Source organism: Protopterus annectens, chromosome 3.part0 (genome assembly GCF_019279795.1).
Source record: "Protopterus annectens isolate FY-2018-M chromosome 3.part0, PAN1.0, whole genome shotgun sequence".
In the NCBI taxonomy this organism is placed as follows: Eukaryota; Metazoa; Chordata; order Ceratodontiformes; family Protopteridae; genus Protopterus; species Protopterus annectens.
The window spans coordinates 1782371733-1782396214 of record NC_056731.1 but is presented as its reverse complement, the minus strand read 5'-3'; the positions used below and the strand labels follow the sequence as shown (position 1 = coordinate 1782396214).

The 24482-nt window shown below is 39.3% G+C and overlaps 1 protein-coding gene across 1 annotated transcript in view; it reads left to right on the top strand.

The window, feature by feature from the left end:
- The first annotated feature begins 5553 nt into the window (after positions 1–5553).
- Positions 5554–24482, top strand: part of LOC122797188 (serine incorporator 1-like) — a 132180-nt gene continuing 113251 nt past the window's right edge. Inside the window, exon 1 of the mRNA XM_044066011.1 lies at positions 5554–5706. Within this exon, the coding sequence (XP_043921946.1) occupies positions 5698–5706 (9 nt within the window). The 5' untranslated portion in view covers positions 5554–5697. The remainder of the gene's footprint in view (positions 5707–24482) is intronic.

Genomic DNA, 24482 nt, shown 5'->3' with positions numbered 1-24482 from the left:
TCTCTTTCTATATGAACATTATACTCTCATACCACACTGTTTCTGTGAAAAGTGGATACCAAGAAAACTGCAGATATACTGCTAAACTGAAGGAGGTCTGTATTCTTGAAAATTTCTGAAAAAAAAAGGTTGCCATAATGGAAACCAGTGGCTTAGATGTTTAGCTTCATTACCCAGGGATTACCCTACTTGGAGATCAGGGAGATGATTTCAATAGACCTGCAATGCATATTTTAGATATAGCTTAAAGAAGTTACTGCAAGTTAGAGTTATTTATGACTCTTGCACTTACTTTGCCTACAGAAGTATATTTCTGTTGATAATTTGAAATGTATATTTCTGATGTGCATGATATTATTTGCACGTGGCTTGTGATGAGAAACAGCAAGGACAAACCTGTTAGTTCTGATGCAGTGCACATATACCTGGTCACTACACTAGGGTGGCTTACTCGTGATATGCTGCACAGCTTGGCTTGTACTAACTTGCTTACCTTTGCTTTCACAAACAAAATACCTGCAGCAATGTATCTGTCAATGGCCGCAAAACCAGTTATTGCATCTAACTGCATTCTGCATCTACTTGTCTAACATTTCTGAGCAGCATATTTATGTTTTACACTGAAATTATATCCTGTCTCAGATAAAATGTCAGTCAGAGGCAGTTTTCTGATGTAATCATAAAAGTTGAACATGAAGTCTAACCAATGCCACTTTAAAACAAGCAGACCCACCTGTTATTAACATTTTCCCTTAAATAAAATAATGAACTTTTTATGTGAGGAATATTTTTTTTTCTCTGTCTGCCTCACTACCTCTGTTCCCACCCTTGTTTCTGCATAGTCTGTGTAAGTGACATCATTTCATTTCACTGTGATAGTATTAACGGCAGTATCATTTTACAGTAATGCATTTTATTAGAGCTACAAGACAGTGTCAGTGCGCCCAGATATCATGGCAGGTGCTTTTCTAACTACCGTTCTAGAATGGGTAAGTAACTGGTTCATATTGTTCAAAAATGTATAGGTTAGTGTACTACACCTTGCAGAATTCTATTTTTAATCAGCATTATATAGTGACCTTGTCTTCATAAAGATATCATACAGACTTGCTTTACGTAACAGCAATATGCATGATTCAGAGAATACTCTCTTCTAAGACAGATTAACATTTTTACGCTGTATATGCTTAATATTCTGATCTTTGCTTTCAGTTCAATGGAGGAATCTTGGTGTTTTGCTTTTTTTTTTTGCTGTTATGGCAGGAAATGACATGACAATAATGAATACATTTGTAATATTCATTTTTAAATATTAATTTTGGTATCTGTTCAGTACTTCTTTTTTGAAATCCTATATGTTTAATACTTATATGTTGTTATAACTTATGAAGTGCCAATACAGACTTGCAGGAAAAGTATAGACAGCGGAAGAGAGAGAGGGAATGTATATCACTATGTTCTTCAGTAACCTAATCCAGCAATATGACTTTGCCTATGTCTAGGAAAATTAATTTTCCATCTTTTTTTTTTAAATAAAATAATATGCATAGTTTATTTTGTTTATATTTTTCTTGGTTCTCTTTACTTATTTGTTTACAACATAAATTACCCATAAATGCATTTCATGCCACAGTTGCTATGAAATGCATAAAGTTCTCCTCAGTTTCACTAGTATAGTGTACTTCTTGCATCTTCAAATGACAGCTTTTTTAATTGCCAATTAAAAATATATTGCAGTAAAAACTATAATCAAGTTTTGTGATTTTTTCTTTGTTCAAGGTAACTATGTTAAGATCCACGTTACTAGTTAGTTTACTAAGGCATAATGGTGAATGTTCTAATTGTGATGAACCAGATCATCTGACCAAAGATTCCAGTTCTAGATATTTTTATTGTATCAGTTAAACATTTTGATTATAATAGGAATACACGCTGACCAAATGAGCATATATTAATTAGAATCTGCCAAGGCCATTCTTTATTTCCCAGAAGTTATTGGATATAACACTGGCATTACTAATTAAGACAGCAAAGTTCATTTATAAGGGTCTATATTAAAAGACCGACAAATTTAAACCGCAAATGCCTAAAGAGCAAAAGAAACGGAACCTCAAGCTTGCTATTGTGGGGGGCTGCACCCCCCCCCCACCCCGGTAAATATATATTCCAACTCCAAGATCGCACTACAGTGAGGAAAGGGCAAATATTCCAATCTTCACTGTACCGGAATCTGACAAGCAGCACTTTGAGGTTCCATTTTTTTCCCTCTTTAGGTGTTCGCGGTTCTGCTCTATCGGTCTTGTAATATAGACCCATTTATAATACTGCAGCCTAATATGTAACATTTCTGGACCTGTATGACTTAATAAGTTTATAATTACATTCTGAAATAACAATCTGAAAAACCAAAGAAACTTGAAGAAGTTTATGCTGTAAAAAAGTCATTAGTACTGCATTAAATGAACTGACATTTTATATTTTATTATCCCTGTTGTAAGCTATGGGCAAAATTAATGTGACTTCTTTTGGTGTGCATTGTTTATGGACCCATGTAACCATGACTTATAATTGTATGAAATATGTCTTTTATCAGTTATAATTTTAAGGTCAAACACGTTTTGGAACCCACTTTAGTAATAATCAGATTTGGCAGCTTATGTTTGACAGTTACTAGATAAGTAAAAAGGTTTGCGCTTGATTATCTAAGATGTGTTTGAAGCAAATGTAACAATTCACATTTTACAGCTGTGATAACAGAATGGATATGCATTTAGTGCCTCCTTAGTACTGTATTAAAATGCCCACATTTGACAGGGTATAGTTATATTTCCACAGTCCAGTAAATAGTACACATGTTTGATGACCGACAGTTATAGATGGATATGGAGATGCCAGTAGGTAGGTAGGGGAATGATCTGTCTCTGGCACAATCCATTTATGATTTGAATACATATTTGCATCACTTAATTTGCATGAAAACAAGTTTCATCTTTTTTTTATTATTAAGTGTATAATACAATGAAATGAAATAAATTGATACAAAATGTTTCCCCGTCACTATAATATGTGTCCCTATGTGAATATTTCAGCTGACACAAAATTTGTGAAGTCTGCATTATGTATGGCAGAAACACCTTCCTGAGTTTCCTGGTTTTATGTTAAGAATAAGAGCCATGATGTTTTAAACTTATTCATAGTATGTGTTCTAATGAGCAAATTTGTATTTATTTATTTATTCCAAACTTGCAATATTAATAAAAGTATTTATTTGCTTGCTTGTGCATACACGTATGCATGTATTTATTTATTTAGTTTTATTTTTTTATTATTATTTTAGCCACATGGTTTCTGGAATGTAGAGCTCTTTTACAGGGAGAGGACCTGAACAGAAAAGACCCACTTTGTAGACCTAAATTTAGGGGGTTATTTAGAACAATGGTTAGCATAAATATTAGGCATTTGGGATAGAGACAGAAGTTGGAGTATCCAGATATGACCCAGATGGAGACATACAGTCACTCACGTATTATCTAGAGGCCAGAAACAAACTTCAGAGACTACTGAGTTAAAATGTAGCAGTGATAATTACTGCACCACTGTGCCATCCAATAAACAGGTATACCCACTGCATACGTTCTATTTCACTAAGGTTTGATAATACAGAGAATGGATATGCCCCACTTCTCCGGCAAAGAGATTCAAGTTGATTTGATTTGTATTTATTGATTTATTTATTTTACTTTATTTTTTTTACAGGGCTTGTATGACTGTGATTATTCAAGAACCCCTTTTCAACTGAGGCTCAGAGGGAAAAGCTCTGTTATATAACAAGCATTTTTAGAGAGACATTCAGTAATATATAGGAGTATACATTAACTAATATATATTAACAATTGGGCATACATTTGCTAATTAGATTGCATTCATATGAAATAAAGGCAACTATTTCAGTGTAAAATATACTTACACATTAGCAGATATTGAACACAGCATTTAAAGAGGTGTATTAGTATTAGAAGGTTTGTCAAATAGATAATAGATTATATGATTAGTGTTTAGAAATTCAAAGAAATCTAGAAGGAAAAGGGAGCAAGGCAGGACAGAACGTCTTAATATCGTAGTTAAAAGTTTTATAGGTATTTACAAGGCTTGCAGTCCAGGGGACCATTGAGGACCCTAGCCAAAATTGCAGTTGCCTTTAAGTACCTTCTGGTTAACTGGCGTGTTCAAGGTCACACAGAAAGGAAATGAGGGCTGAGGGATTCAAACCCTGTACCACAGGAACTAGAGTTCACAGTCTTAACCCTATATGGTGGGATGTAAAGCAGGTTCACAGACAATTTTGTATATGTAACCATCATATGGTTTATATTGGAAGTACAGAGGTGAGGGTGACAGTATCGGAAAAATATGTATATGGCTAGGAGATGCTAGTAAAACCATTCATGTATTGGTAAAGACTGGTTGTGTGGTAAAGGATTCTGAATGAAGTGAAACAGTTTGATAATATGCCGTTTACCCTGGAGATATGCAGGAGCAGATCCAATAATTTGATAGGTGAAGTTTTTGTTGCGTTTTAAATGAGTTTGTATTCTGAATAGATTTTTAGTGATAGTGGGAAGTAGTTCCATATTTTAGCTACACTATTTGAATATAGGGAGTCAACTGCAGTATTAAATGATTTGGTTATGGTGATTATTTTTTTTTCTAGAGCACAAAATTCTCTTTTAGGAACAGTGTTGTATTAAGCTATTACAGGCTGGACAATTTTCTGGCTTATGGAGAAATCTGTGTATTGTATTTAGTTGAGAAAAAGCTCAAGGATATGGCAGTTTTAACCAAAATAATTGTTACAGTTTATTGCATCTTTTGCTATTTTATTGTAAGGTTAGTCAAGTTTTGACAATTATGAATCTTGAAGGTGAGTGAATGTTCATGGTAATCTTATTTGAGGGCAGCAATGTACTCCCTTCAAAGTGTCATTAAGATGAATAAAGGTACTTACGAAAACTCAGTGGTATATTCATATGCTAGGCTCACACAGCTAGGAGCATTTGGATGGCATATACACCCTACTGATCATACAGTGCTTAAAAATGTGTTGGCAGGCTATTTTCCCCTATGTACTGTCAACTCCACCCCCAAATGGCTCAGGCATCATGCAGGAGGGGACCAGACATGCTGTCCTTCAGATGCCAGTATCTGACCTGTAGATTATATGGGAATTTGAGGCCCATTGCATACACAGATTAATGAGCCTGTGGTAACATCACTTGATATAAGAGTTGCTGTGAGTACCTGGTCTATGCTCATGCGCATGTGCTGTAATGGATTTACATATTTAGTGACAGATACTTTTACAACCTTTTTAAACTATACACGCTACTTACTTTTAAGTGTTACATTTATCCCTTTTAATTCTTAGAGCAATTGTGTTGCTACTATTATATCACATTCAGTATAAGATCTGCTGTAGTTATATTTGTAGTGTATGAACATCAGAAATATCAGAAAAATATCCTGAATACATTTCTTATTTCATAGATCCCTTGTCTTTGCAACAGTGCTCCCTGTTTGCTATGTAACTGTTGCCCTACTGGTAGGAATTCTATTGCAACACGTTTGGTATACTCTGCATTCCTCCTGGTGGCTGCAGTGATTGGTGGAATCCTGCTGATCCCAGGAACAACAGACTTAATGGGCAAGGTAAGATTATACATATCTTAATTTTATTTTTATAGTTATTTATTTATTGAGGATCAAAGAAGTGTGAAAGTATACAAATCAAGTCTTTCTTTGTCCAGAACTCTTTGTTTAATTTATTTGCTATCAGAAAATATTAACAGTTGTATACATTGTCATTATCTATGTAGATAAGTTTAGTTAGAACTAATATTTAACCATTGGTGAAAAAATAAATTAATTAATCATGGGTTGCCAACTGGCTCACTGACAGAACCCACACTGTAAAAGTTTCAGACTCCAAATCTGACCTCAGAGCAGGGACAAGTGGAGTACCACAGGGATCCGTCCTGGGACCTCTGCTGTTTGTTATCTACTTCCCTGAAGTACAGGCTAACACAGAAGGCCTCTGGCTAGTGAAGTTCGCAGATGACTGCAAACTAGGAACCATTGTAAAGTCCCCAAATGATGTGGACATCCTATAAAAGAGCCTCACTGAGACAGATGCCTGGTGCCAGAGCTATGGCCTCAAGCTCAGTGCCAAAAAGTGCAGTGTCATCCCCTTTGGTAAAAACTCTGTACCCATGAACTACCACATAGGCAGCAATCTACTTAACACCGAATGCATGATAAGAGACCTTGGGACCCGGGTGGACAGTAGTCTCTCCTCTGATAGTCACATCGCCACAGTAGTCAGGAAGTCCTTCTATGTGGCACACCTCATCAAAAAAGGGTTCTCATCCAAGAAAAAAGAGGTCATTGTTCCCCTCTACTCGACACTCATTAGACACATTATAGAGTACAACACCCCTTTTGGAATGTACCTCACAAGACATCTGCAGCAGCTGGAAAGGCCACAAAAGTACCTCACGAAGAGGATTACTGGCCTCAAACAAATGCCCTACACTGACCGCCTCAAAAAACCCCAGCTTTATTCCATAGCATATCGCCTACTCTGAGGTGATCTCTGCCTAACATATAAAGCTATGTCAAACCCAGAACTGTTGGACATGCTACACCTAAAGAAATCCCAATCCTTCCAAGCTACACGCTGTAGGGACGTAAACCTTGTCACCACAATAAACAGGACATGCTGGAGGGATAGATTCCTGTCCCAGAGACTTCCCATACTCTGGACAGGATATGTACCCAAGGAATGGCGTACAGCAGCAGTGGTCCCACTCCACAAAGGTGGTGCCACAACAGACTCCGGAAACTATCGCCCTATAAGCTTGACTAGCCTGGTCTGCATAGCTATGGAGCGTATCATCATGGAAATCATAAACAAAGACATTGGGAACATCCAGACACTGGATCCTACCCAATTCGGCTTTGTTAAGGGCAGATCTTGCCTCTTGAACCTGGTCGACTTCTTTGAAACAGTTCCAAAGCCATAGATGAAAGGAAGGTAGTCCACACAGCCTACCTGGACCTCGCAAAAGCCTTTGACACAGAACCCCACTCGGGCATCATAAATAAGCTCACCAGCTTAAATATCAACCCCTATGTCACAAGATGGGTTACAAACTGGCTCAGGGATAGAACCTACATGGTCAGAATAGCAGGTGCCATGTCAGACTCTATACCAGTTATAAGTGGCGTCCCACAAGGTTCAGTCCTGGGACCTCTCTTGTTCAGTATATATTTCTCAGAGGTACAGGCTAATACAGGTGGACTATGGCTGACCAAGTTCGCAGATGACTGCAAACTGGGTGACATAATCGACTCTCCGGCTGACGCAAGCATCCTCCAAAAGGGTCTCACAGAGACAGATAACTGGTGCCAGAGCCATGGCCTAAAGCTAAATGCCAAAAAGTGCATAGTCAAAGTGCCCACAAATTACCACATAGATGGTAATCCATTACGTATGGAAGAAGCAATTAGGGACTTGGGGTCCCAAGTAGATAGCAATCTCTCCTTTGACAATCACGTTGCCAAAGTGGTTAGAAAGACCTTCTATATAGCCCACCTTATCATGAAAGGATTCACATCTAGATCAAGAGAGGTCATTGTGCCCCTCTACTAATCACTTATCATGTCCATAATTAAATACAATGCCCCATTTGGGATGTACCTTACCCGACAGCTGCAGCAACTGGAAAGTCCCCAAAAGTACCTCACCAGGAGGATCAAGGGGCTCAAACAGATGCCCTATGCAGCTCGGCTAAAGAAACTCCACCTCTACTCAGTTGTGTACCACCTACTCAGAGGCGATCCGTGTCTGCCGTATAAAGCCATGTCCAGCCCAGAATTAATGGACATGCTTTACCTCAGTAAATCCAAATCCCTTAGAGCTACACGCTCCAGGGACTTGAACCTCAGCACAGAAATAAATAGGACATGCTGGAGGGACAGATTCATATCCCAGAGGCTCCCCTCAATCTGGAACTAAATCCCAATCCATGTTAGGCAGAGCCCCTCACTGACCCTCTTCAAGAGAAATCTTAACGAGTGGATGGGAGATCGTAAGTTTACCTCTGGGATCTCTTCTGTATCCCTGCTTGACAGAGGTACAGTAAACTAACCTTAAAAGGGCTACCTTCTGTGACCTACTATACAGAGGCACAGTCAACTAATCTAAAAGGGTGGTGAAAGCCAAACACACTCTGGCTAGGCTTATAAATGCCCTAGGGCAGATAGTCTAGTATCAACCTATGAACCTATGAACCTATAAACCTATGGAACAGGCTACCCATCTATGTCAAGCAAAGTTCTTCATTAGCACTCTTCAAGAAAAATCTTGATGAGTGGATGGGAAATAGGAAATACACCCCGGGGATCACTGCTGTGTCTCTGCTTGACAGTGGCACAGGAAAATAACTTTCTTGGGTGGTGTAAGCCAGGGAACCTTGCTGGATAGGCTTACATAGGCCTTTGGGCCAATAGCCAAGTACCTACATATGAACCTATGAACCTATTTTCTTGGTTTTCTGGACACAGCAAATTTTTTAAGAAATATGAAAACTTTAGATAGATACAGGAATGGCATAGCCAGAAGGGTCATACATATGTCTGTGGAGTTTTTCAAAATTTGCTATTGCAATCTTAAATTCTTTGTCAAAAGAATTGAGTCAAATTAATAACCCTCCATCTTTTTACAAGAAGATCAAAGTTTTCCTCTAGAAACTATCTGAAAGTAACTGCTTTCCAGATAAAGGATGGCCCTGCTTTGCCTCTTACCCCTAATTATATTTCAGTTATTGTTATACTGACAACTTACCTCCTTGTTACAATCACTCCAATACCTGTTTTGTATTATGTATTGCATTTGCATATATTACAGACTGCACACTCTTATTGTTATACATTTAGATATAATCGTTTTCATTTTCTACTGACATCATTTTAAACTGCTTATTTCTTTCTAATATATAAAGTTCGATGTTTCTGTCTTTGTCCATTGTGTAGTTTAGATACTATTGTACATAAAACAGTTGTATATTCTTATTGTATATCTTTTTTATCTACTTTTGTTCCAGAAAGTGGTCAAAAATAGATATCTGTATATACACTCACACATACACACACACGTCTATATAGGTTTACATTCATTTAGGAGAAATGCATTTAATCAGTTTTCATTTGATTGAATGCACTTAAATGAACACTCAAAATGATGTACCGGTTATCACTGAATTGAATTTAAACAAATGATGCGTGTCATTCATTTATGTGAAGTTGACGTTATGAAGTATGCTGCTGAACATTTTGAACGGAGATCTCGGTACAGTAAGGATGGGGAAGTTTACCCTTTTCATCACTGTAGTGCGATCTCAGAGTTGGTATATATAATTTGCAGGTGGGGGGGGTGCAGTAGATGTTTGCATTTGTTTAGATCTTTCCATAATTGTTGGTTTTGAGCTTTATGCATGCGAATGTTACAATTAAAAAAAAAAAGAAGAAAAAGTGCAAATATCGAACCACTTCCTTTAATTCAACACCTCTACCACACGGCTGTCCATAATTTGACTATTAGAGGCAATGTTTTTAGGTTCATAGGTTCATAGGTTGGTACTAGGCTATCGGCTCTAGGGCCTATACAAGCCTAGCCATAACAATTCCTGGCTATTTCTTCCCACACTATTTACTTTCCTGGACCCCTGTCTAGCAGGGTGACTGACGTAATCCCTGTGGTGAATTTCCTTTCTCCCATCCAATCATCAAGGTTCCTTTTAAAGAGGGCCAAAGAGGTGCTCTGCTTGACATGTATGGGTAGTCTATTCCAGAGTCTGGGGAGTCTCTGGGTCAGGAACCTATCCCTCCAGCATGTTTTGTTTATTGTGATGACAAGGTTTAGATCCCTGGAGTGTGTGGCTCTGAGGGATTGGGATTTCTTTAAGTGTAGCATGTCCAACAGCTCTGGGTTTGACATGGTCTTGTATGTTAAGCAGAGATCACCTCGGAATAGACGATATGCGACAGAGTAAATAGCTGGAGTTTTTTAAGGCGGTCAGCATTGGGCATCTGCTTTAGGCCTGTGATTCTTTTAGTGAGGTATTTCTGCAGCCTTTCCAGTTTTTGCAGATGTCTTGAGAGCTGCATACCAAATGAGGCATTGTATTCTATAATGGGTCTAATGAGGGATGAGTACAGTGGGACAATGACCTCCTTTTTTCTGGATGAAACGCCCTTAGTGATGAGGTGTGTCGCATAGAAGGATTTCCTAACTGTTGTGGCGATGTGGTTATTGAAGGTGAGACCACTGTCCACCTGTGTCCCTAAGTCTCATCACACTTTTGGTGTTTATTGTACTGCCACCTATGTGGTAATTCACGGGTGCATGTTTTTTCCCAAAGGGGATAACTATACATTTCTTGGCATTGAGCTTGAGCCCATGGCTCTGGCATCAAGCATCTGTTTCTGTAAGACCCTTTTGTAGACTAATGACATAATTTGTGGATTCAATAATGGCTCCCAGTTTGCAGAACTTTGTTAGCCAGAGTCCCTTAGTGTTGACCTGTACTTCAGAGAAGTAGATGCCAAACAAGAGAGGTCCCAGGACTGAACCCTGAGGTACTCCACTTGTCACTTGTCTGGAGCTGGATTTGGAGTCAACTACTTTTACAGTGTGGGTTCTGTCAGTAAGCCAGTTGGCAACCCATCGAGTGACGTAGGGATTAATGCCCAGCTTAGTAAGTTTATCTATGATTCCAGAGTGGGGGATGGCAATTTGGAAATGGGAATTTTCTGCAAAACTGTTCTGATAAGTTCAACATTTCAGAATGTCGACATTCATATGGCTGAGACCATATGATCGAAATTCGAAATTTCGACCACACAAGTAAAAAATAAAAAATACAAAAAAACTTACCTTCACGCTCCACCCCCCCTGAAACTTAAATATACCATCTCCGAGATCGCACTACAGTGCGGAAGATGGAAATCTTTCCATCCCACACTGTATGGAGATGCTGGTTCCACATGGTCGACATTTTGAATGTCGATCATATGGTCTCGGCCATATGAAATGTCGACCATGTGAAGGGAACCCATAAATATATGTATATATATATATATATATATATATATATATATATATATATATATATATATATATATATATATATATATATCACCTTCAGCCAGATGACAAACAGAACAAGCCACACGGAACGGCACGAGGACAAAAACACCAACAATACGGATGACGACAGATGAAGGAAACCCGGACTTTCGGTAAGCAAGTGTAGAGGTGAGCAAAGTGAGGGATGAGGACAGGTAAGTGTCGATGGCGAGGTAAGTGATATATATATATATATATATATATATATATATATATATATATATATATATATATATATATATATATAGATTAGATATAGATATATATATATATATATATATATATATATATATATATATACAGATATATATATATATATATATATATAGATATGTAGATGCATATTTTAAGTGTGTAATAAATAACCAAACTGGTGAATATTCTGCTAGAGATGCAGGTGTTATCAAAAACCTTCCATCTCCATACAAAATTTACTAGAAACATTACTAGTTAATTACACACTAAATCCCCCTTGATACTTGCTAAAGCATAGATGATGGTGATAGAATATATTGTTTTAATTTGATGCTGCTTGTAAACTTCTATGTGAATTACTTGCACTAAAGCCATTCCATAGATAGTTTTTTTTCTCATTTTTTTTCTGATTTTTTAAGCACTGAAACCTGGTTCTAGCCACTTGGTTCACCCTCACTTTGCTTAGGCTCACTCCGCTCCCCTACCCTATCCGAATTCCCACCTGCCCACATTTCAATTACATTTATTTTTAACTAACCACTCCCACTAATCAAAAACAACCATTTAGAAACACACCTTAATTAGACCCATATAAAGAAAAAAAAAAAAAAAAAAAACTGTTCTCCCAAATACTATAATTAAACTCCTTACAGAATCTTCTAGCCAAAAGGCCCATCTCTTTTCTTCTCTTTCCTACATACTCTAAATAACTCCCAAATATAAAATGCTACTACTATATACTACAATATTTATACTGATCTTCTTCATTGCTCTTCTAACTACTTATCATTCCTTCATACCCACACCACAACCTTATCCCATCACCTTTTCTTCAACTAAAGGTACACCTAAGCATAGCAATATCCCCAGTTTTTTATAACTCCAAATTCATTTAACAACTTGCTCTTAACATACCAGTGAACTGTGGTACAACTAACATCTCCCAGAGATATCACAAACACTTCTTTAAGCTACTAAACATGCTCATCAATATAGCTTCCAATATTTTAATAAGCGGTGACATGCATCCAAACCCATGTCCCAAATCTACTTCACCACCAATAAAGAAATATCCCCCAGTCACAAACTCTATTGAATCTATCACATAAAGGTGCACACCTACGTCTTCTTGACTTAAGCCTTAGAAGCATTGTTAATAAGGTTCAAGAACTCCATGCCACCCTCTCACTCTATACTCCAGACATTGCCATCCTAACTGAAACCTGGCTTAAACCACATATCAATAACAATGAAATTATTCCTTCACTTTACAATATTCTTAGAGTTGATTGAAAAGGTAATAGAGGTGGAAGAGTAGCTATAATGTTCAAAAATAACCTTATATTACAACTGTTAAGTCTAACTCCACCAACTTTTGACAATGCTCAGATATTATTGCCCAAGCTTCAAATCAACCCAAATAAATGCCTAGCCATAATAGCTAGCCATATTCTACCAGGAAACAACCTTGCTCCCATAGAGCAAATCCTCCATTGGATTTCAAACACCATTACTCAAGAAACCATCATTATGGAAGATTTTAATACAGATTGGTTTTCCTGCAGTTCCCAGACTTCTCGCAATCATATTAATCTCTAAGGATTTACACAAGTTATCCAAACTCCTACCAGAATAGATAAAAAATCTAACAGACAAACTATCCTAGATTGGACACTGGCAAATAAACCCTACCAATTCCAACACTCCAGCTGTCTCCCTGACAGCCTCAGTGATCACATACAAACCTACCTACTCAGGCAATGACTCAACCCACTCACTAATAGCATACCAACTATCATCTAAGCCGTAATACAAAAATTTCAGGTCCCAAACACTGATATCCACTCTCAAGCAATGTAATTAGAACCCCTTAAGACTATGCCCTAGATTTAGCTGTTAATACTTCAATGACACATTCCTGAAAAGTCTTAGTAATATTTCACCACCAAGCACAGGTTGTAGTAGAGCAAATTACACTCAATGGCTAATTAATGAAACAGGAACCCTCCTTAAACTAAGAGACAAAGCATAGGACCTATGGTACACTAACAAATCACAACCAAATTGCTTAGCCAATCAGAAACTTAGAAACAAAGCAAAAAAGCCAAATCAAACAAGACAAAAAATTACTGTGGTAATATACAATACAAGCATCAAGGAACCCCACAAAAGTTTGGTCATCAGTAAAAAAGTTACTCCATCCTGGACAAGTGTCAACCCCACCTCCTTCAACACCAAATGACCTAAGTACCACCACTGAACAATTCAACAAGTATTTCACTAAGAGCATTCAATTGCTCATCAAAAACAGTTGCCCCTTTCAACCAACTACACCCACTATAATCAACAACAAAAAAAAAAATACCTTCTTCTTCCAACCCAGCCCTACAAACATCATCCTAAAACTACTTAGAAAGCTAAAGACAACAATTGCAGCCGATAACCTGCCAGCTTCCTTTCTCAACATGGTAGCTAAAGCAATCTCTCAGCCTATCTCAGTACTAATTAACTACTCCATCTCTGAACAATATGTACCCCAGATTTGAAAAATATCACACATAATCCCCCTACACAAAGGTGGAAATTCACTGAACCCTCAAATTATAGACCTACTGCCATCCTATCCCCACTATCCAAAATCCTAGAAAGGTATATTCAGCCACAACTCCTCCAATATATCCCAACTAATAGGCTACTAGCCAATTCTCAACATGGATTTAGACCCAACCAGGGTATCACAACTGCCCTACTGAGTTTTACCAATACCATTATTTACCACCAAAATGGAGGTAAATTAGCTTCATCAGTATTCCTGGATATGTCTAAGGCCTTTGTCATGGTATCTCTTCCCAAGCTACTGATTGCTCTCAACAAACTACATCTCAGCCCTACTGCTTTTATTTGGTTCCAAAGCTATCTAACAGGGTACCAACAAGCAGTAAAATGGTTACAAGACCTCTTACCTCTACTCCCAGTCACATTAGGAGTCCCACAAGGGTCCATACTTGGCTTAATTATTTCAGTATGTTCAGCAACGACCTTAATTCAGCCACCTCTCTAGCTCCACTAATCCAATACAGAGACAATTCAGTGATGTACTATCTCTACCATGCAACAGCTACAAGACATTACACAAAAATCCTTCACTGTATTTGAAATATGCCTCTCCAACTCAGAGCTTATTCTAAACCCCAGCAAAACCAAGCTTATGATCTTCCAACACATCAGACCTTCAGACCTCCCTCCAACATTCCTCATCACTGCCAAAGATAATATAATAATTTTACCCATATCTCAGTCAAAACTACTAGGAGTGGAAGTTGTCAATAACTTCAGATTTGACCAGCATATATCACAAACAATCAAGAATGTACATAAAAAAACTAGGAACAGAAATAATTCCTGTCCAATAGTACTAGAACAGCTATTGCAAGAACCCATCTCCTATCCACACTCCTTTATGCCTCTCCTATACTTATCAACCTTAAGAAAACAGACCTAGAAAAACTTGAAGTATGCTACAACAAAATAGCAACATTTGCCACCAACTCAACACAGATCACACCATTGTCTCACACTAAAAGAACTTTCCTGGTTAGAATTAACCAGATACTATCTTATAATCAAATGACAAATTTTCACAAAACTCTTCATGAGCCTGATAAAACACCAGCCATCCAGAACATAATAGCTCCTTATTCCAACTGAACACTTTGCTTCAGCCATAAATCCTTATTAAAAGTAACCAGGTCTATAAGTACAGCAGGAGAATCACTGAATACTTTCTGTCTGACTGCTAGTGAATATAATTCCAGGTCTGGAAGACCAGATCTCCTTTCTGAAGTCTTTATAGTAAAATGCTTCCAAATAACCCTTGGCCTTTTCCCGTCCATGTAAAATGCCTCAGTAGAGATTTGATGCTGCATCAGAACTCCTGGGACAGAGGAATCAGAACTGTATGTGAGGCATAAAGAATCAGAAGAAGGACAAACCATCTAAAAGCCACTATCTTTTGAGGGGTTTCTAAACAGAATACCTTCCAGCTGGGTCTATATCATAACCATGAAACCTCGCATACACAAATACAGAAACGTTGACACATATTGAGCGAACTGCAAAAACAACGAACGGCCTGAACTACGAAATTCAAAATGTTGAATTGGCATAGTTGGCCAACCCCACCGCCCGCTACATACTACCTACCCAAACAAAATAAATAATCCACATACATACACTTAAAAACCCTACTTCTAACCCTAAACAACAGCTCACATATATTACTATGTATGCACTTACCTTAACCCGCACCCTAACCCTAAGGTCCACAATTATTGCACACTTACCTTAAGGAGCTATACTGGAGAAGGGCCAACATTTCAAATTTCGAGTTTCAGGATGTTCGGTGTTTTCGCGGTTTGCTCAATATGTGTCGACGTTTCCATATTTGCTCAATTGCAGTTTTGCTGTTCTAAGTTTCATCTGTCTGCATCTTGCTTAATAAATGTATAAACCATTTCAGTTATATCAGGCTTTTTACATAACACTGCTTTATCTTTTCCTCTTTATCTTAATATTGTAGGCCTGGCAAAGTCTCATTAACACTGAGGCACAAACAGAAACTTTTATTAGGGACACCTGCAGTGACTGCAGATAACATTCAATACATCATTATTTTATCAGTTCTTGACAATATTTTAGAAGGTAATAAGTAGAAAGTGTAGATTTATGATGGCAATCCCAGGAAAACATGTGTAGCACTTTTTTAAGGAGCTTTCTATTTGGACAAAGTGCTTCCTGGGACCAGTAGATACCTCATTGTGAGACAGTACAGTGTTTATATCGTTTTAATTCCGTTGGATAAAGTGCTTCCTAGGACCAGTAGATACCTCATTGTGAGACAGTACAGTGTTTATATCGTTTTAATTCCGTTGGATAAAGTGCTTCCTAGGACCAGTAGATGCCTCATTGTGGGACAGTACAGCATTTAGATCTTTTTAATCTTGACAGTCTTTACAAGCACAACTCTTAATTTCTGAACTCTGCTGATTCTGACTTAGAAATGTGGTTACTGAAAAGCTTTATAAAGAATGTAGAGAATGAGCAAACATCGTATGTAAATGCTCAAGTTTAATATTTCATGGTGGTAGTTGCTCATGATGTCACATTCCTTGCTTCATAGTGGAGCAAAAATGCAGTCCTTTCAAGTTAGCAGCGTATGTGTGGTCCATGGTCAGTGCACATTGGAGAGCAAGTGAGATGAGTTTTTTATTGCCTCTTAGTGACTGCTCTTTCACTGAACCATTGGAGTGAGAATAATAAGGTAGGGAGAATTTGGGGTCAAAGTCCCCCATATGAGAGAGTGGGGAATGAAGCTTGCTTTGTACAAAATATTTATTTTCATTATATTCGCTCATAATATGATTAGCTTAATTGCCTGCTTTGTGAGAGTGTGTGCACATATGTTGTCATTTGCAATGTTTTATAGTTATACCTGTGATACAAACTTTGATACATCAAGAAGAATAAGTTGACTTTTCCCATCAAAGAAAAACATAATCTATGTTCAGTGCTTATAGAATAAAGATCCTAACCTCTTGCAAAGGTAAATACTTGTCAAAAGTTATAAATTCCTTGTGGTAATAGTAGTGTGCAAAGAACAGACATACTTGGTCAAAGATGTCAGCTCAAAAAAGTTGTGTAATGACTTACCCCATTCCAGATCCTTTGTGGATTTAAATGGGCAATGGCATGATGAGTTCCAAGGAAGCCACGTATCTCATATGTGTGTGGCTTACCGTTCCAAGTTCTCTGAAATAAACAGTGTGCCAGACACAAGTGTGAGTGCATTAGTACAATAAAGTCTATGTTCTTAAGACAGGGGATGCCTGATATTGTCATATCTGACAATTGTCCCTTGTATATAAGTTGGGAATTAAGACATATAATATCCAGTCCACACTATCCACAATGTAATCAGCAACTGGAGTGAGCTAGTCAAGCAATTTAAAATCTGATGTGAAAGTCCAGAAGCGAAAACTATGAGAATTGTTATCTTGTAGTTTTGGAGTATAGAATTACTCCATTTCATGAGATAAAAGCTGAAAAGCAGATAGCCAACTTCAGTTATGCTGCTGATGCTTGAAAATCAATAAGAAGTAATATAAATGTTGAAGAGAAATCTACAGAGACAGAAATACATCTGTGGTAGAAACTGCAAAAGAAAGACTACTAGATTTATGGACTGGAGACAAAGTAATTAAACAAAAGCTATGGGAAAGTCCTCAGCCTCAGAGTGAAGTAGTTGTTAAGGCAGTTACGCCAAGATCTTATGTTATCATAGGGAGTAGGGAAAGCCATATAGGATAAGAAGAGTATGTCAAAGGTGGAGCTACGAGAAGAGCAGTTATAATACTTTGATCTTCAATGAAATGGAGAATGCACCCACCATGACAGTCAAGACTTGCAGAAAGGCTGCAGAGGGCGTGTCTAAGCAAAAACTGTCTCAAAGGCAATACCAGATGTCTTATAAATAGTCTTGTTAAAGTATATAGATGTGGTAGGCAATTGAAGAAACTATGTAGATGTATGACCTGTTCTTGAGTTATATACGACTTAAGGACTGAAACGTCTCATTTTATTAAAATGGTCTTTGCACATGCTGAAAAGTTGCATGTCAATAGCATGCTTAATATACTGTTGTAACTTTATATTATCAGTTTAATATTATTTAAAAATGACAAGATGTGATATACGGCATCTGCACCTGTAATACTAAAGAGCTAGCTACAGTGATTTGTATGCCACATGGTACACAATCATTCTCAAGAAGTTTGTCTTTGAATATATATATATATATATATATATATATATATATATATATATATATATATATATATATACTAGACAAAACCTTATATCCAGTCTCTATTTTAATTTATGGGCCGTAAGGCAATTGTGTTCAGCATTTCACCAACGGCAACATATATTCTGTTTGCATCTAACATGTAGTGTATATGGTTTACAACATTAAATATGCTTCAGTGTAGCTATGGGTATAGCAGGATCCACTGCAAGATGCAAATGCCAAACATAGCAAACATAAACAGGATGAGTTAAACTTGTTAAACCTTGTACATACCAAATCTTTGGGTGAAAACCGGAAAAATTTGTTTGCTGTGTTGTAGTGAGGGGCAAGATCTCCTGTACTCTGACATGGGAGAATTCCACTCCTATCCTGTATTCATATCTTTCAACTCCATAGTTGTACAACATTGGTAAAAATGAAAACTATCTGAAAAATGTGAAAAATCAGCTTATATAACTATCAATTCATAGCAAAGACATATATACAAATAATTAGGGAAGTACATTTCAATGTATTTGACTTGTGATTTATTCTCAGGGAGATGCAATTTAAGAAAAGATAGATCTTTCAGAGTAGCATGTCACATGGTACACATTCTTCTAGATGGCAGTCTTAATGAACTCTCGTGAAATCTAGATGCTGGCCTGTGTTGTATACAAGGCACGTGAGCATGCCCAGTATGACCTTTCAGTATGTTGTTGACTGACATTGCCTTCATTTCTCTAAGTGTGTGAGCATGCCCAGTATGCCCTTCTGTATTGAATGTGTGGATCGATTCCAGGTAGTTTGTACTGCAGTGCAGACCTTTGTGTTGTACAACTACATGTAGCATACTGTTTCTGCAGGCTATCTGTTGACCATTTAGCAATAAGGGGACAAACTGTGCAGGGGATAGTGTGTACTGTAGGTGATTGTGTCTGTGCTGCTTCAGCTGCATGGTACTGCTGTTAGCAGAGATATTCAGGCATGTGTACTGTTATACACAGTGATGTTTTCTGTCCTTATGTACTGTCAGGTGGATATTCTTGCAGTGATGACTTGGAGAACAAGGGTGACTGCAGCTGTGTCTGGTATTGTGGGCAGACACCTACATATTCATGGAAGGTTATGCCATTCTGGAGGGGGAGCTGCAGACACTTGATGTTGGGTTTGTGTATCCAGTTCAGCACCTTGGTACAGTGCTGGCAGAGGATCCCATACTTGTCCACCCATCAACATGACAGTATGGGCTTATCTTGCTGTGGCAATGCCTTACAGCTGTACAGATTCGCACAGGTTAGCCAGAGGTGGGGGCCATGGGTCAAGACATTTACCCTATTGTGGTATATGGGCAGGTGCGTAGCCACCATTTATGTGTTTGCAGCCAGGGATAGTGTGTGTGCACAGTTTGGTGTTGGACCCTGCACATTCCATGCTGCCCATGCTCCCACACACCCGTCTGTTATTCTAACCTCTTCCATACATGATGCATATATTCTCTGATACTTTCCCTAAGGGTATCACCCCATCACAGGTGTGTGTTAGTGTTGGTCCACAGTTCATGCAGTGGGACATGGTGGACATGTTACTGTGGTTTGTCCATATGGCCTTGCATATGGCTTATGTGGAGTGTGTTATGTTGTTATTTGGGTGTCCATGACATAACATGCATTGGCAGTACGTGTGAGACACAGGCCTTTGGCAGAAGCCTGTGGGGCATTAGGTGTTGCTGCAAGCCAGGTGTGGCAGGCTGTTGCATTCTCTCAGTCCTACAGTCCCAGACCACTATACATTATATTACCCTGGTGTGACAGGGTAGGTGTGATAGGTGTTAATGCCAATACCTTTTATCATTCCTGATTAGGTGGTGTAGATGCTGGCAGGGTGCTACCTACAGCTAGGGACACACCTATATGGGACACCTGCACTTCATGCTGCAGTCTTCCGCTATTGCCATATACAGGTGGGGTCTTACTGTATCCATTCACCACAGCAGGGATATTACCAGAGAGATGCCTGGGGGTGGTGTTTGTGTGGCTGTGTGCATGTGTGCTAGGGACACTACTTGCATCTGACACACAAATATGCATGGGGTATTCCAGTTATGCTGGCATGTGCAGGTACATCATCTGATTCCCAATACATCAGTCCTACCTCCTTTGTGATCTGCAGGTGTTCAGGCAGACATCACTGGTATCCCCTACTACAGGTCCAGTTGCTTTGATACATACCTGTATGTACAAATCCAAGGGTGTCTCCATTTCACAGTGACACAATATATACTGTATGTCTGGGGTACTTTCCCCTGTGTACTGCTTGTATATCTAGCCCAACAGCCATGCCATCTCAGTCTTTCAGATGGTGACACATAGTACCACCATACATTTACAATGCCTTACTGCTGGCAAGTGTTATACTGGTGGGGATTGTCTTTGGCACTGCAGTTGTGAGGGCTTGTCCCTGTCATCAGCAGTAGTGGGCAATGGCCACCAGGTCTTACCTCAACATGCATACATACTGACCATTCTCACACTTTATGAAACACACACCATCCTAACACACACAGACCTGGATATTGTGCAAATGCTACAACCTATCCTGCTATCTTGGCAACTTCTGGGCATCTGTGCTCTTGTATTATACCTACTCATACATTTTACTACATTTCTACACAGGATTGGGGGGGGGGCACACCTGAGTGTCACTACATTTCTACACTGGATTGGGGGAAGGGGCAGACCTCTCTGTTTCCACATGTCTACATAGGAATGGGGGCACAACTGACTGTTACTAAATTTTTACATAGGATTGTGGGGGCACCTGACTGTTTCTACATTTCTACACCGGATTTGGGGGGGGGGGGCACACCTGACTGTTGATACATTTCTATGCTGTATTGGGGGTAGGGGCACACCTGACTGTTTCTACATGTCTACATGGGTGTGGGGGGCACACCTGACTGTTACTACATTTCTACATAGGGTTGTGGGGGGACACAGCTGACTGTTTTTACATTTCTAGACAGGACTGGGGGGCACACCTGACTGTTTCTACATTTCTACACATGATTGGGGGGGCACACCTTACTGTTTCTACATGTCTACATAGGATGGGGGGTACACCTGGCACTTGCACACTTTGCTATGACTGTACTGGTATGTCAGGTACTCAATTTCATTCTGTGTTCTAACCTATCATACTGACTAGATGCATATCAATGTACTACAGATCTTAGCTCTGGCTGCCCTACATATTAGTGACTGACTTCCAACACTTCAGAACTAACATCCCACTGCCTGACCTGCTGTAGTCTGTCTGTGTAGGCCTGGGGGGGAGGTTACCCATAGGCATCATTCAGAGGCCATATCACAGGCTCTATTTGTGTTTGTCTATACCTGTCCTGCTGGCTGAGTCTGTTGTTGGGTATGTAACATATAACATAACCCCATATAACAAACACTAAAATTCACAAGTCCTCCTAACTCTAGCGCTCTCATTAAATTTAGGGCATCTGCTAGAATACTGTCTTGAGATTCTGCAAGAATACTGACTCTTAACTTGTACCGAATTCTCATTTTAACTTTGTACACCCCTTATAATGTGGATTTGATACAAGTTTCATTAATTGTCAACTTATTTGTAATGTTTGTTTATAATATGGATTTCCTGCTTGAATTGTTACAATGTATAATGCAATTGTATTGTTTGTTTTAATATGTATTCCTGCTTGAATTGTTACAAATGTATAATCATCTCTAATAACCTAATGTAACATTATTTTGTCTGGAGCTTTTCTCCCCAGGACTCCATTGAAAACGGGTTCATCTTGGCCCAATGGACTATCCTGGTAAACCAACTGCAAATAAATAAAATAAATAAATAAATGTGAACCTCCTTGACTGGCATGTGTGTCATATGGACACACATGTCGCTCAGCACATTTCCTGTAGTGGGTTTTGTCACCCTGTATAGTACTGGCTACTATGGTGACTCTAGTATGTGTAACAGATGTCATGGTGCCACTATGGGTGTCTACTATCTGCTGCCATAACATTCAACCACCCAATTCCCTTGCATACTCACATACATACCATAGATATAGGTAATAACACATTCTACTCCATTTGGCAATTAGTAGGTTGATTGACTTACCTTGTGGGTGTGCCAGGACTGAGGATGGTGCTGGAGGGCTGCCTATGTTGGATGCATATAGTACACTCCCTATACATGGTTGAGTACTGGTAGTGTCATGTTTGGCATCCCTTATACTGTATGTGCGAGTCAGAGAGAGGTGTTATTCCCTGGATCCCTACTGTGTCAGTGTATCTGCTATGCGTTGCCTTTTTGGCAAGGCCAGGGCATACTGGGCATGCCTCCATCTGCCTATTGGGGCAGGCTCAGGTTGATCCTCCTCTGAGCCACTCTGTGCATGTGCAGGTCTTGGCATTTGTGGGGGGCTGTGTGGCCCTGCCCCATGCTATTCCTGCTGCAGCTGTTTCCGCAGGATCGTATTGTGTAGCATGGCACATACCATAACAATTTGAGTACATGTAGCTCATGAGTACTGCAAGGCTCCACTGGATTTGTCCAGGCACTAGAATCATGACTTGAGAATCCCAAGCACATGCTCTTTATAAGTCTGGTCTGTGCGTGTGCCTCATTATGGCATTCTTGTTCAGGTGTGTGTGCACTTCTGATAAGTGTCATCAGCCACGGCTCCAGTGTGTAACCAGCATCCTCGACTAGGTGACCTTAGGGGATGTCCCCAATGGCAAATCTCTGGTACAGCTGCATCAGATGCCAGATGTGAGAATCATGATAGCCTCCAGGGCAGCCAGCACACACATTCATTATAATGCCCTGGGCATCGCACACGACCTGGCAGTTGATGGAGGAGAGGCCCCTGCGGTTGATGTAGGCCCTACTCTAATCACTGGGTGGTGCTTTGATGTGTATGGGCATGCAGTCTATAGCACTCACTACCTCATGGTATTCTGCTATTTGGTGGAAGAGACACATATTGCTGGCCAATACCTCACAGGTGTTGAGAAAATATACGTACTCACTGGCATGTGCTGACATGGCATCCAGGAACTGGTGGAATACTCTGGATACTGATGCCTGTGAGATACCAATGATATCCCCAGTTGAGCTTTGGGAGGTACCTGTGTCCAGTATTCCTAGGCCAACACATACCTTGGTATCCACTGGGATGGGTTCTCCTCGGTCAGTTCGGTGTGTCAGGTGTGGCTGGCACAGATCAACAATTTGCTGTAGGAGGTCCATGTCCACCCTGTAGCACTCCACTATCTCCAGCTCATGTAGCCCCTGGTAGGTTACCCTGGGTCTGTACACTCTTCTCCGTCTCCTCGCTGTGGGTTGATTGGCAGCATTCACATCTTCACCACCCTCAGCCTCTTGCACATGTTGTTGTATGATGCCTGCTGCAGCTCCTATCATTTTACAGTTTTGTTTGTTAAAAGTTCACCTCTATTATACACCGGTGGTGTAGAGTATGGGAAAATCCAGAGGGCAAGGTGTTTGCATAGTTTATAGTAGTGTTCTGGGCTGGTCTGTTGCCTGTGTAATTGGCTGATTCTGATACATTTCACCTGCCAACTATGCTAGTTCTTCTTGATTAACTTCCTACTACTGTTTTCCCTTCCCATTGCCTTCCTGTTTAAGCCCAGGGGTGTGCCGTGCAAACACGGTGCTCATATGTGCACAGAGCTGCTATTACCTGGTTTACCTTTTTTTTTCTTTAACACCCGGTACGTGGCGCGCACACCCACTTAGACAATGCAAAGAGTGCTAGGTAGACTCAGACACACACCCTTGTCTAGCTGTGCTAAGCTAGGAGCAAACCTGAGCCACAGGGCTCCAATCCACTTACAGTATGCCTGACACCCCCCCTTTGATGTCAGCTAACTCCTAGGCTTGCACCAAGCTATTCCTGCTCTTACACTGTTGGGAGCTGACTAAAATTAGAGAGTTGTATGAATGCATTGTAACTAATGCATATAAAGAAAGACACATGAAGTGCACAGTAAATATGGCGCAGTTGAATTTCAAGCATCATATATTAGGTATGCTTGTAAGCATGAGAGCAAGCATTGTGCTACATTTAATCAGTTTTGTAAAATTTAAGCTGCAATGCAGATGCTTCACCCACAATAATACCACTTGACTACAAATAAC